Source organism: Panthera onca, chromosome A1, assembly GCF_046562875.1.
Source record: "Panthera onca isolate mPanOnc1 chromosome A1, mPanOnc1 haplotype 2, whole genome shotgun sequence".
NCBI lineage: Eukaryota > Metazoa > Chordata > Mammalia > Carnivora > Felidae > Panthera > Panthera onca.
The window spans coordinates 193,467,134-193,485,938 of record NC_138339.1 but is presented as its reverse complement, the minus strand read 5'-3'; the positions used below and the strand labels follow the sequence as shown (position 1 = coordinate 193,485,938).

Genomic DNA, 18,805 nt, shown 5'->3' with positions numbered 1-18,805 from the left:
GAGGGGCTGGAACTCACAAACCAGGAGATCATGTGACTTGAAGTTGGACGCTTAACCCACCCAGGGGAAGCCTGGGCAATGCTAATATAGCTATCTCCTTTAAGTACCAGGAGAAAAATATTCCATTTCACACCTCAAGCCTGATTTTACACTGTAAATTTAGTCTGCCCTCAAATAGTCTTCATTCACATGTAACTAATCAGCATCTAAATATAAGAATACCTACAGAAACACAAGTTGTACACACAAAAGCATAAACTAAATCAAAAGTACATGCCAACACCACCAAAATGGTTTTATTTTTGTCACTGACAACATGCATAACACTGCCAATTGTATCATTATAATTTGTTTTGATTTCGTTAAATAGTACTTAAGTATGCATTAAAAATATATGTTTACATTTAAGTGTAACACATTAAAGTTCTTTGTAAACATACTCAATATATTTTCCTGCTTTGTTTCATACATAAATAACTTAATCTACAAAATCATAAATAAAACTATTAACTCTTGTGGCCTAAGGGTATATACAAATTTTGGAGCCTGACAAATGTGTTCTCTTTATGATTTTGTAAGTAACAACATGCAATATATGCAGTGTTTATTAACAAATAAATGATTTAGCATCACAAGTCTTTATTGTCTCTCAACCAGGTTCTGCCAATAGACCTTCCAGTGCCCTTGGTAAAGAGGTTATCCACTTTCAAAGTCAAAATAATTAAAAGATGAGATTTTTACAACAGTACAGAAGGTTGCCACTTAGATACTACTAAGCCTTACTTTGTCTGAAGAAAAAAGCTGCTAAAGAGTAAATGCTTGTACTATCATTTAAAAGAATGCTAACAAAACCTAAAATAAGATCAGATTAAAATATTAGTCTGGGGGAAAATATTCCATTGAGATTCTGTTACAGGAGCAGAATTAACACTATTGTAAATTTCCCAAAATTTATTTTGAACCATCACTTTGATTCATTAAAACTTTCAGGGAAAAAATAATGACACAAAAAAAATGACCTTAGAAAGTTGATACTTACAATTCCTGATATAGAACATTTGATTATTTACTTTTTGTTTAATGACTGCAAATATGTATTCCTTCAGAAAATATCATATTTGTTGAAAGATACTTCCTCTTTAGTGATTTATTAGATAACCACTCAAATTATTTTTCTGTAATAAAATTAAAGAATTTTGCCTGTTGGAAATGTTTCACTATGCTTTATTTTTCTAGGGCATCATGTTTAGAGTATAAAACTTAGAAAAAAAATATTATCAATTAATATTCTCATTAAATGTAAATAATCCAAATGACAAATAAAACTAAGCACTGCCATTACTTTTAAAATCTAAGTTTCTAAGTTTTATTTTTCAGTCAATACAAAAACAATCTGGTTCATACTATTAACTGCCAGAAAAACTTTTGTTTAAAAAACTAAATATTCTTTGTTAAAGAGCAGATGAAAACAATGATTTCCATGCTCTTATAAGAAAGAATCTGATATACCTAAGTCTAAATCAAATCCATAAATAAGGTGGCTGAAATTCTGTCAACTTTTAACCCAGTACAACATGAATCCACGGTTATTTTGCATAAACAATTCAAAATTAAATTTTATAATGGAAATGTCAACAAGTCATAACTACTACATTACTTCTGATGGGCTCCACTATACTTCAACCAGGCACAGCAGATGTGCACATCTGATAGACAGACTGCTTAGAAAATTAAAGCTATCAGAGCTATAAATAAGGAATACATAAATATGAACCAGCATTAGAGCTGTTAAAAAAAAGTAAGATGTGATGTAAACACATCTGATAGTTCTCTCTGTAAGCCATTTTCCACTGATTTATAAAGCTATGGTTTTATAATTCTTTTAAAAAGGAAAATGTTTCTACACTGCTGCATGCAGTAATTTCATTGTACATTCTTGACTACAATGCAATCTTCAAATCCTCTTGAAGAGCCTGACATATCTCATCAGGATTTCTCCAGAAAGTCAGCTTGTCGCATTTTCAGCAGCCTAGAACAAGAAAGTAAGTTTCATTATAATAAAATCATGGAAAAGACACCACAGAGATATATTTGTCAATACTGTACTGTCATTAACAAACAATTCCTCCCCCACATATACCAAGCCACTTGCACCAGGATAATGCAGTGCTTTTCACTTTTTGCAGTACATTAGAACTACCTTTTGAACTGACTGCTAGGCTAACAGTGGAAAATTGTTATATCATCTTAATGCAGTTAACTTAAAAATAAAAATATTCTGCTACTTGAAAAACTGACCCACAGCAGACCTTGTCCACACACTGTATCCACCTTATCCAGTCTTTATTGGTTTATCTGTTTCTGCATGTTTCATTTTAGTGTGAAAAGGGGATTAAGAATGAAAAAGACCTTTCTGTTACAGCGCAGAGAAAAAAAGGGCAAAAGGAATACTGAACACATGGCTAATCCTGCTTCACCTATTCCACCAACTAGTATACTTTCCCCGATTATTCTGCAGGAATTTCCAGACACTATATTATTATTATCAGTAAATGATTTGATACAGATTTCTAAAAGATTAAAATTTAAACAAGTAATTTCTTAATTCCAAATATGAAAATGATGATTTTAAACAAGTGTTTCAGAAATACAGGGTAAACTTGTAATTCTTGTATGTTTCAACTTCATAATTAAAACTTGCTTTTATGTTTAGTCTAAGTTCGAAGGCCTTTCATGAAAATCACTTAACGTGCTGGGAAAATTGTAGTTCTCAATTTGAAACCTTCTCTCTGCAATCAACAGAACCTACCTCGTCCAGATAGTTGGCTATTCTAATTAGCCTTTCGCTTCTTTAGGTTTATCATTCACAAGGATTAGAAAACTAGTTTGAAAAACATTCCCCTTATTCTAAAAGATTTCCTACTTCTTTCCACCTTTATAGGTTCTTATATTAGATTTAGCTACATACCTTTAGGCACTTTGTCTTCTTCCTAACCCACATTTTAGTATCATCTACTTCAAGGAAGACTTGAATAATATAGACAACTACAGAAATTTTTAAAAATTAAAGTACCTTTAACTTTTTGTCCAGCCGCATTCCATTTTCGTACGAATTTTAGAGATTCTCCTCCAAGATACAGACATTGAAATAAGTATTTTCACCTAAACTAAGCAAACCATTAACCCTGTACGGCATTCCCATTACATGAATGTAGCACTACTCTGTTTGAAAGGACAGTAATGGCATCCTAGAGAACTAGTTACCAGATTGTCATTAGAGACTCCAAAATCTCGTAAGCATTGGCCCTGGGGAAAAACCAACCTTAACAAGTCTTGTCTTTCACACTTCCCTTTCCTGTGTACATTTATTCCCTCCTTTGGGAGGATGGGTGGGGACACAAGACTTATTGAATCCCTCATTTCTCTCCCAGCTGTCTCCAATGTCCTCATGCTGTACAAGACGTTCATACAGTGAGGAGACACGTCGGTCACCCTAAGATATCATCATACAGGACAGCTGCAAGAGAAAGGGCAAGGCTTATTCTGCATAGGAATGCATCAACAGTACAATTCAAGGCCCCTTGGCACTAAAAGTAGAAGATACAGGAAAGTAGGTTTTGCCCAGAATTTCTGAAATCACAATGTGTGAATGATTACTTACACATAAATACTAGCTCTAAGGAGACAATACCAAAATTCAGTGTTGATAGATCATTCATAAAAATAAAGTCTATTTTTTAAAAACTGCACCTAATGTCCTATCTATGCTGTGAGAGATACACATAATGTGACATATCTATTGATGCTTAAGAAACTGACCTAATTGTGTTACACACAACCAGTTACTTTTACTATAAATGACTTAAACATTATCAATATACAAATGTATGAGAAAGAAAGGCAAAATAATTAATGAAGAATGGTTGCAATTTTCTACAGTTAGCTAAAGAACAAAGGAAAAACTGGATGTTTCAGACCAACAGCTCCTTGCAACATTTCAGGATGTCCTCGATTTATATTTTACACATTCTAAAATAGAGTTAAGTATCACACAATTATATTCTAATCACCAGGATTTCAAGGTAAAGGCAGAAAACACAATAGGAACAGTTTTTCCTTACCCTATTTTTAGTTCTGAAAGAAAAAGTATGAGAGAAATTAATTACTAGCAACCACCCAAAAAGGGGAAAACAACCATACATTTAAAAAGTCTATAAAGATGGGGCGCCTGGGTGGCTCAGTTGGTTGAGCGTCCGACTTTGGCTCAGATCATGATCTCACAGCTCATAAGTTCAAGCCCCACGTCAGGCTCTGTGCTGAAAGCTCGGAGCTTGGAGCCTGTTTCAGATTCTGTGTCTCCCTCTCTCTGCCCCTCCCCAGCTCATGCTCTGTCTCTGTCAAATATAAACAAACATTAAAAAAAAAATTTAAAAAGTCTGTAAAGAGTAAAGAGTGATCAAGGAAAGACAGGTGTGGTTCACATTATTTTTAAAGTAGCATACCATCTAGAATGGTATTTGCCAAATATCACTGGTTATCTTGTGGGTGGTTCTGAAGGACTTGTTTCCTTCTTTAATACAAATTATATACAGATTTCAAAAATGCCTTTAAAGAAAACATGAAAAAGTTCTAATTAACAATTTTCTTCTTTGCTACAAACTTTTCAGGATTCTCCTCCCGGTTTGTTTTTTTTTTTTTAAATATTTATTTTGAGGGGGGCGGGGAGGGAGGGAGGGAGGGAGCATGTGCCTGCAAACAGGAAGGGGAAGAGAGAGACAGGGAGAGCCAGAATCCTAAGTAGATTCATGATCTGAACTGAAATCAAGAGTTGGACACTTAACCAACTGAGCCACCCAGTGCCCCAAGTCTGAATAGATTTTATAATTATTTAAAAACCTGACTAAAAGAACTTAGTAATCTTACATGCACAGTTAACAAAAGGTTCACATTCAGAATACTTAAGGAAAGACTACCAGCAAAAAAGGGAAAATAAGCCAGAAAAAATGGGCAAGCAACTTGAAAAGGTTATCTTGCAAAAGAAAATGGCCAAAACTATGTAAGAACATTCAACCTCTCTGGTATTAGAAGAAATGCAAATAAAACTATATAAGAAACCTACACATACCCAGCAAAAATGACTAAAATTAAAAACACTCCCAATATTAAGTATTGACAAAGACGTGGAGCAAGGAAGGGAAATTCGTATGCTGCTGCTGTAAACAGAAATTAGCACAACTACTTTAGAAGAGTTTAGCATTATCTATTCAAGTTGAAGATAAACATAACCTAACAACCAAGCAACTTTATTTCTAGAATACACACCCAAAGGAAATGCATGCATATATGCATCACGAGACATGGACAACTATACTCATAGCAGCATATTCCTAATAGCCTCACACTGGAAGCAATCGAATATCCACACAAGGTAGAAAGGATAAATAAATAGTAGTATATTTGTGTAATGAAGCATGATTATTCCAGTGGAAAGGACTGTGTTACAGCTACACACAACATAAATGACCCTCACATGATCCCACTCATAAGTGGAATCCAAAAAAATAAAAACAAAATCAGAATCAGACCTATAAAAAGTGAACAAACTGATGGTTGCAGAAGGGAGCAGGGAGGCAGATGGGCACAATGCGTGAGGGGAGAGGGAGAGACAGGCTTCCAGTTACAGAATGAATAAGTCACAGGAATAAAAGGCGAGGCATAAAGAAATATAGTGATGTCATGGGACAGATGGCAGCTTTTGGTGAACATATAATGTATAAATCTGTCAAGTCACTAAGTTGTACACCTGAAATTAATGTAACATTGTATGTCAACTATACTCAAAAAAACCAAAACACAAAAACTCTCTCAAACATGTTAAATGGGGGCGCCTTGGTGGCTCAGTCAGTTAAGCCTCTGACTTCAGCGTGGGTACTGATCTCGTGGTGCGCGGAGTTCAAGCCCCGTGTAGGGCTCTGTGTTGACAGCTCAGAGCCTGGGTAGAGCCTGCTTCAGATTCTGTGTCTCCCTCTCTCTGCCCCTCCCCTGCTCATGCTCATGCTCTGTCTCTCTCTCAAAAATAAAGATTAAAAAAGACCATAATGTTAAATGAAGAACTAGGTAAAGATTGTGCTCTAAGATTCTCTTTATATCAAGCTCGAAAATTTTATAAAATTAGCCTGCAGTGTTTAAAGACCCATGTTAGACAGTAAAACTGTTCAAAGAAAGTATCTACCATAAAAGTCAGGACAGTAGCTACTGGAAGGGGAACAGGACACGTTAGTGATGGGGGAGCTCCCAGGAACTTCTGGGTGCTGGCAGTGAGAACTGTACAGATAGTCTCTTTATGATAAATTTTTGCTCTGTGAATATGCTCTGTTTGCCTTTTTGTGTTAGTTTCCTTCCTTAAGAACCCTAGCCTTCTTTCATTTTGTCCCGGTTGCTTTCAGTCAGGCTGGCAGTGTTCTGTGCACAGACAGTTGACTGCATCTAGGAGTCATGCACATAATCTCCTTACCAAATCCACACCCTGGGCCTTCTCTCCAGAGCATGCTCTGGGGTAAGGCTGATAATTTTCCAAATCAAGTGGTGGTTCCTTTTGACTTACCAGTTCCTTCCTTGATTTCTTATTCCTCTTATATTTTATTTTTCAGTAGCAAAGGAAAAATCAGACTGCACTTTCCACACTTTGCTAGGAAATTTCCTCTGCTAGCTATCCAAGTTCATCACTTACAAGTTTTATTTTTCTTCCAATAGTAAAACATAATTGAGCCAAGTGCTCTGTCACTCTATAGCAAGGACAACCTTCCCTCCAGAGTTCAATAATATGATCCTCATGAGGTCTCACCAGAAGCCCCTTTAATGTCCATTATTTCCAGCAACATTCTGTTCATAATAATGTGTGTATTCTCTAAGACAAATAAAGCTTTCTGTACAGCTCTCCTCTCTTTTCTGTGCCGTCACCAGAACTGCTTTTAATGTCCACAGTTCTACCAAGTTTTTTCAAGGAAATCTGGGCTCTATTAAGTGGTGTAAAATTTTCCCACCTCAACCCATCACCCAATTCCAAAGCCACTTCCTCACTTGTAGGTGTTTATTACAACAGCACCCCACTTTCTAAAAGTGAAATCTGAGTTAGATTTCTAGAGCTGCCATCACCAGGTTCCAAACAAACTGGGTGGCTGAAAACAACAGAGATTTATTTTCTCACAGTTCTAAAGGCTAGAAGTCCAACATCAAGGAGTCAGAAGGCTCTAGCAGAAGATCCTTCCTTGCCTCTTCCTAGCTTCTGATGGCTGCCAACAATCCTTGGCCACCATTCTCATCTCTGCCTCCACTGTCACAAGCCATTCTCCCATGTCTGTCTGTGTCTCCACATGGCACTCTTTTTGTGTATCTTGGTCCAAATTTTCCTTGTCTAATAAGAACATCGCTCATTAATCCATTATGAGCTCACCTTAATTACACCTGCTGATACATTATTTCCAAGTAAGGTCACATTCACAGGTACCGGCCTTGAACACATCTTTTTGGGCACAGACACAACTTTAGTCACAACGCAAGGAAAATTCTAAACACAGCTGGAGACTTCTGTGAGAGACAACATGGTCCACGATAGTAGCAATTTTTGTAGTTGAACATATGCTACAAAGATCCTGGTTTTCAGAATTTCTAATGGTGACAGAAGTTAGTTTAATAATATTTAACTAGGATCTTTCACATAAATTCATTAAAAAATAAAAAAGTATTTTTATTTACAATGAACTAACATACAAATCTCTAACCTTTAGTGCTTCAGTGGCCTTGCGAAGTTCCTTAATAACCGACGATAAAGCTTCTGGGTTAATTCCTTGTTCACAAAGACGTACACAAATAGACAGAGTTTCCATATCTAAGCCAGTATTCAAAATTCTTGAAATTTCCAACAGAACTGAAAAAGACATTGAGAAAACTTCAAAAAAATTACATTTCAAAATATGCACACATTACTGTTTTTAATTCATAGAATACTGCACAGTATCAAAGAACTAGCACAGCATCCCTAGATTTTGAAATTGTCAAGTATACTGTCTTGCTCTTACTTAGTCCTAGAACCAAAAACAGACTTACACCACCCTCCCTCCGCATAACTGCATTTTACACTGTGATTTATATTCTACCACTCACTTAATATCTTAAGTATATGCATCATAATCAGGATTATTCTAAACATTTCCCCATTTTTTAGTAACCTTTTACAATGTAATTTAGTCACATAACATCCCATTATATGAAAACACCATACATTACTTAGCTACTCTATTTTAAGAGTTAAGTGGGTCTCATGTTTCCCCCACTGAAGTAATACTGTGATAAGCATCTGTACATACTAATTTCATTTTATTAGGATAAATTCCTAGAAGTGGAATTGTTCAGTAATGTACATATTTAAGGCTTTAAAAGTGCTTAGAAGCGTCTACAATTTGACGGAATCATGTCTATTGAAATCTAATAGTAAAAAACAAAAGTTTATTTTTTAACTTCATTTTTTATAGTTACTTCATTTTATTGTAGTTTATGAAAGTAATTGACATGAGAAACACTAGCAAAAAGCAGCACAGAATATAAATACATTGGCTTCATTAAATTTTGTTTTATGGTGGTTGTTCCCCAGAGCATGTTTAGAATTTGTTAAGTCAATGGCCAACATATTATCTATTGCTTCCTATATTATTTTCTCTTGGCATTATATTTAGAAGGTTATTCCCCATGCAAAGATTATAGAATTATCCATCAGTATATCCTTCCATCACTTCAAAGTTTATTTCCTGCCCACCTATAAACATTTAAATATTTAACTCCCTGGAGTCGGGTGGAAAATAGGATCTGAAATAAGTTCACTGCCTCAATACTATTTATTGAGTGACTCATATTTTTACCATTCAATTAAGATGCCATCTTTATCACATAGTAAATTCCCATTTACCTATGGATTTGTTGCATGTCTCTTATTTAATTACTAACTTTTATCAGCATGTAGAAGTTTCAAGATTCTTTGTAATCTTTCATTTTTGTAAGCTTTTTTGTTCTCTCAGTGAACTTAAAAATCCTGATCAATTCCAAAAACAAACTCCAGGTGGATTCTGACTTGCATTGCATAAAAACTATGGTGTTGAATGGACAAGTTAACAATACTGAATGATCCATTAAGTCTAACTCCTTCTGAAAACTATTACACTATTCACAATGTGCATGAAATGGACCCTTTTCACCTTTTTATATCAGACATTCATTTTCATCTCCAGAATTTCAAGTTTTTTTTAAAAAATGTCTCCCATGCCTCTAATTAATTTTTTGAACACATGGAGTACAGTTCTAAGGTCCTTGTCTTGCTAATTCTAAAAACTGTGCCAATTTTGGGTCTGTTTCAACTGATTCAATTTTCTCCTATCATTGGTTGCATTTTCCTGCTTTGTATACTTAATAATTTTTTATTAGATGCTTGACATTGTAAATTTTACCTTGTTGGTTGATAAGTATTTCTGTACATATTCTTAAGTTTTGTAATGAGATGCAGTTAACTGAAAACAGTTTGAGTCATTTAAGATTTACATAGTCAGGATTAGAGCCCTGTTTAGTGCACAGCTAACTGTTCCTCATCACTGAGGAAAGATGCTCCTGAGTACTATACTCAATGCCTCGTGAATTATGAAGCTTTCCATTCTGGCTGGTAGAGAGAAGCCTTGTATAAGCATGGCGTACTGTTCCTTCTAATTCTTTTGGATGCCTTTTCTAGCTTTTGGGGTACTTTCCTCATACGTACGTGCTAGTCAATGCTCTTCTGAATATTTGAGGAGGACCCTTCTCCTGATCTCCAGAATCCTCTGTAAGCTCTTTCCTCTCAGGTATTCTGTCTTGCAAACTCTACCTGCCTTGGTCTCCCTGGACTCTATAACCTCCTTTTGCTAACTCAGGGGGTCCACTGAGTTCTACCTGGGTTCACAACACCCCCCAACTGCTGGGAACTCTCTAAAGGTACCAAGAACAGGAAAGTACTGGGCTCACTTCATTTACTGTGCTTAGGATCACTTTCCTTCACAGCCTGATGTCCAGTGTCTTGAAAACCATTGTTCTGTATCGGTTTTGTTGTTGTTTTCCAGGCAGGAGGGTAAATCCGGGTTGTTCCTCCACCATGGCTGGAAGCTGACAGCCCTTTCCATTTCATTTCTTCAGTCTGGATATGCCAACATACCAATAATGCTCTTCAGTTGTATGTAGGCTGTAATTCATGTTATGTTGAATTTATTTCACTAACTCTGTTTTGAGATTTCTAATTTCCCCTCAGAATTGCTTGTTGTTTTTAAGTTTATCTAAACTTTTTAATGTTTATTCACTTTTTGAGAGAGAGAGAGAGAGAGAGAGAGAGACCACGCGTGTGTGTGCACGAGTGGGGAGCGGGGAGAGAGGGAGACACAGAATCTGAAGCAGGCTCAAGGTTCTGAGCTGTCCGCACAGAGCCCAACAAGGGGCTTGAACTCAAGAAGCCCTGAGATCATGAGCTGGCTGAAGTCAGACGCTTAACCAACTGAGCCACCCAGGCACCTCTATTTAACCATTTTTGAAAGACAGAGCAGGAAAGAGTACAAATAACGGTGGGGAGTGGGGGTGGGGGTGGGCAGAGAGAGAGGGAGAGAAAAGAATCTCAAGCAGGCTCCGCCCAGCCAGCAAGGAGCCCCAACGTGGGGCTAGATCCCATGAACTGTTAGATCAACACCTGAGCCGAGATCAAGAGTTGGGACGCTTAACCCTGAGTGACCCAGTGCCTCTGCTTGTTCTTATTTCATAGTTACATGCTTTTTTATAACCACTTATTTCATGACTGTTGTTTCTGCCTTTACCTATTTGAAGCTATATTCTTATCTTTGGCCATTTTTGAGATTTGTGTTTTGTTTCTTTAAGTATAAGCCAGCAGGAAAAGAGAATGCTTAAGTGTCTGATCTCTAGAGGCTAAGTACCTCTTAGGTGAGTTCAAATGTCACCTTCATTACTTAGTAAGCAAGGTAACCTTTCTATGCCTTTATTTTATCATTCTGTGAAAGTGGGGTAATAATACTTTACAGGATCATTGTGAGGATTACAGGACATACTCAGAATGTCGTGTCCACTGGCATCTGGTAGTGCTCAAAAAAAGAGTTACCTGTTACTACTAAACTTTCTCCCTCTTTTTCAATTTGTATGTGAGTTGTTTATGTTTTTCATCTACCTTAGGTACTTCTGTGACTTCTGGTTGGAAGCTCATCTTCCAAAGGAGATCTTTATTGATGTCCTGAATTGGAGAAGCATTCTTGGACCAGTAGTGTCACGCCAGCCCCAGCCCTCTGGATCAGACTGGTGGAAACACCCTGGCTCCAGACCCACAGGACACACGGACGGTCCTTCCCAATCCCTGGCCGTGGCAGATGGCACGTTTCTGGCCCCAGCTTCTCTCGGGCAGGGCAGCATGCTTTGTCAGGTTTCATTCCCAATCTCCTGCTGTGGTGCCCATCTGCTCTTCTCTTTGGGGAAAACCTCTCTTTCTAACCAGGAGATCTTCCTTTCTTGTTTTTAAACATTGCTGGGCTGATAATTGCATGTTAGTATTATTTCTGGTCCTTTTTATATGCTTGGAGTAGAAAGTTTCGGCAAGTGCTCAATCATCATCAATTTTGATAGTGAATCATTAATTTCTTTAATTTTTAGTTTTGATTGTTTTCACAAATTCATTCTACCTTGCTTTGGTATATTCTAAGTGATTAGTGCAGATACCCATAATATGCTCATAATACTTATTTTTATTTTGTAGCCAGTCATCTTTAACTCTACTGAAGTTTTTCGGTTTTCAGTTGATTCTCTTGTGTTTTCTAATAGATAATCATTTTACCTACAAATAATAGTTTCACATCTTTCTTAACAGTCTTTTCCTTTTCTTATCCTGCACTATCTGCTAAAACTTTCCTATTAATGCTTAAAAAAAGCAGGTATTTCTGATTTTATTTAGAATGCTTTTAACATTCATGTTAAGGATGATGGTGATTTCATATAGCTATCCTTTGGTGTAACATTTACTGTCTTCTTTGCTAAGACTCTAAAATTAGGAAAAAAGTGTTGAGTCTTATGAATACCTTTTCAGCAAACACTGAAATAACCAGGTAGTTTTCCTTTTTACATAGCAAGAGAGTACATTATGTTGCCAGACTACAGTCACAGAAGAACAATAAGCATGGAAAATCCCTACTTTTACTGTAAGCAGTTAGCAAGCCTGCTCTTTACCTTGAAGTAGAATAGATGTTACCTCATTCCTCACATTGGTCACTGTAAACATTTCCCTGAGAAATAGCAGGAAGAAAGAACAGTCAGGGCCTTGCCTTCTTGGCCTCCAGAGCAAGAATGTGCAGGTATGCTCAGGTCTCACAGGCTGCATCTCTCAACAGCGACACTGCATGACTTCTGACACTAGGCTTAAAAAGATAATATAACTTCCTCCTGGCTCTCTCTTGAGACACTCTCCCTGGCAACCCAGCCACCAACTGGGAGCAAACCCACATGTTCCAGACAACAGACCTGCTGCAGGCCCAGCTAACAGGCAGTGTCAACTAGAAGATATATGAGTGGGGCGCCTGGGTGGCTCAGTCGGTTGAGTGTCTGACTCTTGATTTCGGCTCAGGTCAGGATCTCACAGGTCGTGAGTTTCGAGCCCCACGTCAGGCTCTGTTCTAACAGTGCAGAGCCTGCTTCAGATTCTCTCTCTCCATCTTTCTCTGCCCCTCCCCACCGCTTGCTTGCTCTCACGCTCTCTCTCTCAAAATAAGTAAATAAACTCAAAAAAAAAAAAAGAAGATACGTGAGTGAAGAAGCTTTGGGATGACTCCAGAATCAGCACTAACTGCAATGCACGAGACCCCCAATGAGAACTACCCAGACAAGACTGGCCAATGTCCAGAACTGTGAGAGACAAGTACACAACTGTGAGCAACAAGTGTTGCTGTTTTATTTCACTAACCGTGGGATGGTTTGTTACATGACAGCAGAAAACCAGAACAGATACTCTGACCCTACTCCAACTCGCCAACATTATCATCACCATCATCATTAACTGATACCGACAAATTCTCCTCTCCAGTTTTCTCTTCCTGGTAGACCCCTATCCATAAATGCTCTGCTCGCTCTTCATGCCTTTGTTCATGCTTTTCTCCTCTGCCTTTTTCTATGTAATTCCATGCTCTCTTTCAGGTCCATCTCAGTACTAGTATTTCTTTCCTTTAAGCTTGTTTATGAGATTTATGTTGATCTTTACTTCCTAACTTCATAACCTGTCGGTAATAAGTACTTCTATAGTGCCTACTGTGTAATTGGTACTTACATGCATTTTATGCCTATGTTACTGCTGTAAATATAGTTATGAAAAAGGTAAATATGGTCCCAGTCCTCATGAAATTATGGTGTAGGTGAGATAGATATTGAAGTAATAACTGATCCTTGTTAAAAGGGAAACAGGGACAAGAAAAGCATACCTCCAAAACAAATTACAAGGACATTCTACTTAGTTGTGATAGTGTTTAGGAAAGATTTGTTCTGAAAAAGTGACAATTAAACTTAGACTTCAAGGGTGAAGACAACCTGAATAATGCAGAGGCAGGAAAAAGTGCAAAGAGAGGGAGAGTGAAGAAAACAGCTTGTGCAAAAGTTCCTGTGCTAGACAGAACTTGGTAAGTTCACAGAATAAATTCATAGATCTGAAAGGCTCTTCATGTAAAGGCAATGTAATTATAGGGGGAGCATAGGTGTAAAATATGAGAAAAGATAGACATGAACACACACTAAGGCTCTACTGAAGATTTTAGAACTTTGGCAAGATATAAAAACGGGAGTATACAAGCAGATTTTCATTTTTAAAAGACTTTGGCTGCATAGTATGGAATAGATCTTGGAAAGAGAGTCCTAAGTTATTGCAATCTTGGTGACAGAATGGCAGATGGCATGAACAGGATAGAGACAAGTGGTTCAATTTGAGATGTAGGAAGAATTGAAAGGGCTTAGTAAAGAAAAGAAGGCAGGGAAGGTCAAAGAAAGAAAAATGACTGCTAGGTTTATTTCTCCCATCAGTAATTAGACTGACAGCAAGGAATATACATTTGTTTCACTGACACTGCCGCCTTGTACACTGTGAACTCTCTTAACTCCTTTTTCTAGCTGACTACCTGGTATATAACTAAGCAGCACTACAGTGAAAGATAAAGGAGTTTTTTTTTGTTTTTTTTTTAACACAATTGTTAAAAACCATAATTACCAGTAATAATTGGAGGCATAAAGAAAATATAGGAAAACAAAACTCAAAGTATGAAACTATCAATAAAGAGTATCTAAAATTTCAAAACGCTGAAAAGCAAAAAAGGTCACTGAGTACACTGGAGGACAGAGAGAGGGGTAGCTGAAAAGGCTGACATTAAAAAAAATTTTTTTTAATGTTTATTTATTTTGGAGAGAGAGAAAGAGACAGAGCACAAGTGGGAGTGGGCAGAGAGAGGGAGACACAGAATCTGAAACAGGCTCCAGGCTCTGAGCGGTCAGCACAGAGCCTGACGCAGGGCTCGAACTCATGGGCTGTGAGATCACGACCTGAACTGAAATCAAACACTTAACCAACTGAGCCACCCAGGCATCTGGAAAAGGCTGACATTTTAAAGAAGGAATCTGGGAGAGAATGTTAAGAATCTAAAAATGAGAGCAGGGGACTGATACAAGACCGTATACTAAATTAGGACCAGAATCGGTCAGGTTCCTTTCAGAGTGAGCCACACAGATAAACTATAAAGTCTACTTGCTTCTGAAGTATCATCAAAATGCGTTTATTTCATAATAAAAATAAAAATGTTCATAGCTGAGTTCTACAACCCGAACATCATTCAGATCCGTTAAAAGATTAAATTACTATTAGCTGACTCTAGAGGAGTAAAATGAGGAGAAATATACTAGACCTTGAAGGAGGGAAGTCAGATTCAAAAACTTTTGGCTCTCATGGGTGGATATAAATACAGGGAAACCCCACATTAACAGAGTTTCATATATTAATGCTACTTGGGTAGTTCAGTCTAGCCTGTTGGGCAAGCTAAAGTTTTATTTCTGGGAATGAATGTGAAGGAAGATGGGATTATAAAATGACAACATGTAAACTTGTCCAATTCAGTGTATGGTCAATTATTTATAGTGTGTCACTGTGTTTACCTTTGTGTCTCAATTATTATAGACAACATGGAAAATATAGTTTTCTGTTAACTTCGCAATAATTCAACTTCACATTTTATGTGACTGTCTTAGACTCTAATTATGGCATGACATATGGCAGGGATTTTCTGTAAGTTTAGAGTTCTAATGGACATAATAGTCCCTAGCTGCCACATTTAACAAATGGTGATCCAGTGCCAACCTGGGGCCTTTCTATCTTGAGGTTTGTGGGCAAACTGTGTATAGAGGAGCAGCATTCTCAAAGTCACATAGCCTCTCTTTGAATTTTTATTTTTAAAACAATCTGTCAGGGGCACCTGGGTGGCTCAGTCAGTTGAGCATCGGACTCTTGATTTTGGCTCAGGTCAAGATCTCACGGTTTGTGGGTTCGAGCACCGTGTCAGGCTCTGCACTGACAGAGTCTGCTTGAGATTCTCTCTCTCCCTCTCCCCTGTGTGTGCGTGCTCTCTCAATAAATAGACTTTATGAGGCGCCTGGGTGGCTCAGTCGGTTAAGTGTCCAACCCTAGATTTTGCCTCAGGTCACGATCTCAGGGTTCAGGAGTTTGAGCCCCACATCGGGCTCTGTGCTGGCAGTGTGAAGCCTGCTTGGGATTCACTCTGTCTCCCTGTCTCTGCCACTCCCCAGCAGAGAGCTCTCTTTCAAAGCAAATACATAAACTTTAAAATAAACTTTAAAGAAAAAAACGTCATTTCTTCACTTTTTCACATGCTTATACTCTCAATAATCATTTTACACACACTTCTCTCAGTAAAAATCTTGATGCAACCAGTACAATCAGTTCTCATTTGTACATCGGCAATTCCACCAGCAATAAAATGTGAGTTTTCCATTCAAATGGGATTCTATGGCCATATAAATAAGGACCTGAGCATAGCTAACATAAGAAAACTAACAGGAAGTGAGGCCTCTTACTCTCCATTCGGTTAGAAAACCCACTGGCTTCCAAGCAAAGATGTAAAACAAAACCAGCATCGCCCCACTTTTTGAAAGTTCGTCTCCACTTAGCTTTTACGAAAGATCTATATTAATAGCTATTTTTGCTAACCAAAAGAAATCCAAAGAGGGTTAAAAAAAAAAAAAGGCAGAAAGTGAAAATAGTGTTCAGTGCTTGTTTGCAGCAAGCCATTAGCATGTAACCCCAGCATTTTGAGCATCACTGCCAAGCTCCTTCCCCAGGAATTACACTCAGTATCTCACCATCAAGCTGCCAGAGCTTTGAACTATTACCGGGAGCACATGTGCTTTATCTCTATTTCTTTTGTATACCTGTTAACAAGATGTGTCTTAAGTTATCAGAAAAGTCTAAGAAAGATTATTTTCTGGATTTGAGAACACTCAAAAAATTTTCCATATAAGTTAATACTAACTGCTTCTTCACTTTATACCATTTCAGCTTAGGAAAAGTTTCATGAGAACACTCTGCTTTCGGAAAGCTGGGGAAACCTGTAATGTTATACACATATCACTTCTTATGTATTTAAGTCCACTTACAAAATAAAACTAATATGCTGTGGTACACTGAGAAAGAACGGGAAATAAGCTGAAAATGGTGTTAAGAACCAAATTCTACGTTTTGGAAAAACACCAAATAGATTCTTGATAAGTAAAAACTTAGATGCAAAGATTCTAATAATATAAGTAGTTCTTTAAAAAGGAAGCAGCAGGGCGCCTGGGTGGCTCAGTCGGTTAAGCGTCCGACTTCGGCTCAGGTCATGATCTCACAGTTCATGAGTTCGAGCCCCGCATCGGGCTCTGTGCTGACAGCCTGGAGCCTGCTTCACATTCTGTGTCTCCCTCTCTCTCTGCCCCTTCCCTGCTCATGCGGTGTCTCTCTGTCTCAAAAACAAATAAACATTAAAAAAATAAAACGGAAGCAGCAACCTGTACAGAAAAAGCAAGAAGCCTTATTAGAAGCCCCCATAAGAAGCAGCTGAATCACTAAGTGGGGCCCTACAGTAAAGCAGACAAGGAGATACAGCGGGAAGGCTGACACTACTTAGTGAGAACTGCACACCACAGTTAGGGTTCAATAAAGATGGAGACTGATGTCAGTATCCACTGGAAAATGTCAAAAACGCAATGTTTTAACATCCATCAAACACACATAGGTGGATGCGAGACAAAGGATTCTGCAAGTGGGATGTACACGTAACAGAACATAAAAATAAAAGTAACTACTTTTTGATCGCCTTTGATACGCCTTTACCTGGTTGTCTTAAATATTCACAATAACCTCAGGAGAAAGTGCTCTCATTTTACACAGAATAAAGAAAGAAGCAGGCTCAATGATGTTTAAGTAGCTTGTCTAAACTCACCCCCAGGAGTACAAAGTGGCCGAGCCGGCAAAGAGTAGAGAGAACAGAAAGGGTAACTCCAAGACACGTCTAGCACGTGTGCGCAGGCTTTACGCCCGCTTGCTTGCGGGCGCGAAAACAGGTTAAATACACCTACAGCCTCAGACACGGGCGTCACTTGATCCAGGACGAAACAGAGCAGTTATGAAGGGGTTGACCTAACAAGCGCCTACTGAACTGCTAAGAGACAAAGAACACAGAGGTGACCAAACACACAAGGCCACTGTCTGCAAGGGGCTTACAGACCTACAGACTGTCCTCGCTCGGGACTATAAGGAAAGGGGACTCTGCACCACGTCCGGCTCAGAAGTGGGTGCGTGGGGCGACAACGGCTCCCGAGGCCTGCAAGGGGGGAAAGGACAAGAGGACCCGACGCAGCGAAGGGGCGTGGCGCGCGGGGAGGGGGCGGCGCGCGGTAAACACGGAGCGCGTGCCGGGCTGACGTGGGGGCCCGAACGTCGTGCGCGCGACAAACTACGCAAGAACGAAGAGACAACTCCCAAAGGATGGGGCCATCAGCCCTACGGCCCTGGCGGGTCCCTTGGGAGAACCCTCAAAGATGCTGTTTGGGGCAGGAAGTGGACCTAAAGTCCTTCTGGACTCATCGTCGCCTGGGAGGCCTGGCTGCGGGAAACGGAGACAAGGTAAAGGGGGAGAAACGGGCACTCACCATCCATGGTCTCCCTCACCGCGTTCAGATTCGCCGCCGCCGCCGCCGCTCCGGCACCGCTGCTACTCGCCATGGCGGAGGCCGAGGGAGGCGGGAAAAGGGCCTGACCCGGAACTGGAGCGCCTTCCTTTCTCCTGGGCAATCACACCGCGCGTCCCCAGCTCACGCCGGGCAGGCTCCGCCCCTCGCGCTCGTCGCCAGCGTGAGGCTGCGTTGATTTAAATTTGGAGCCTCGTTACTCAGCGCGGAATGTGAAGCGAGGAGTTGCCATTCGAATTTACTACGCGGCCTCGATGCGATTGGTTGGTTCGCGGACAGCGGTACGTCGCGATTGGCTAGCTCCCCACAAGGCCCGTGCCCTGGTTGGCCTAAGACAGCGCGGAAGCGGGGAGTTAAAGAGTCTGTGCTTGTCGTGGGAGCTGGCCTGGCCCCTCGGGAGCGCCCTGGAGTCGCCTATTGGGGGGCTTCCTTTTTACACACACCACTAGGTATGTTCTTTGTAGTCCCTGGCCTTTCCTCT

At 39.2% G+C, this 18,805-nt stretch overlaps 2 protein-coding genes across 3 annotated transcripts in view; one reads left to right on the top strand and one right to left on the bottom strand.

Moving 5' to 3' along the window:
* Positions 1–270: 270 nt before the first annotated feature.
* Positions 271–18,583, bottom strand: MZT1 (mitotic spindle organizing protein 1). Its single transcript, XM_060637010.2, has 3 exons — positions 18,286–18,583; positions 7,782–7,927; positions 271–2,029 (listed from the first exon to the last, which is right to left on the bottom strand). The coding sequence occupies exons 1-3, from the start codon at positions 18,356–18,358 to the stop codon at positions 2,006–2,008; spliced, it is 243 nt and encodes an 80-aa protein (XP_060492993.1). The 5' UTR covers positions 18,359–18,583; the 3' UTR covers positions 271–2,005.
* BORA (BORA aurora kinase A activator) overlaps positions 18,051–18,805 on the top strand; it is a 29,355-nt gene continuing 28,600 nt past the window's right edge. The window contains exon 1 of one of the 2 annotated variants that reach the window (XM_060637008.2): positions 18,051–18,259. In XM_060637008.2, the coding sequence (XP_060492991.2) occupies positions 18,122–18,259 (138 nt within the window). In that variant the 5' untranslated portion in view covers positions 18,051–18,121. The remainder of the gene's footprint in view (positions 18,260–18,805) is intronic. The other variant, XM_060637009.2, reaches the window with a different exon arrangement.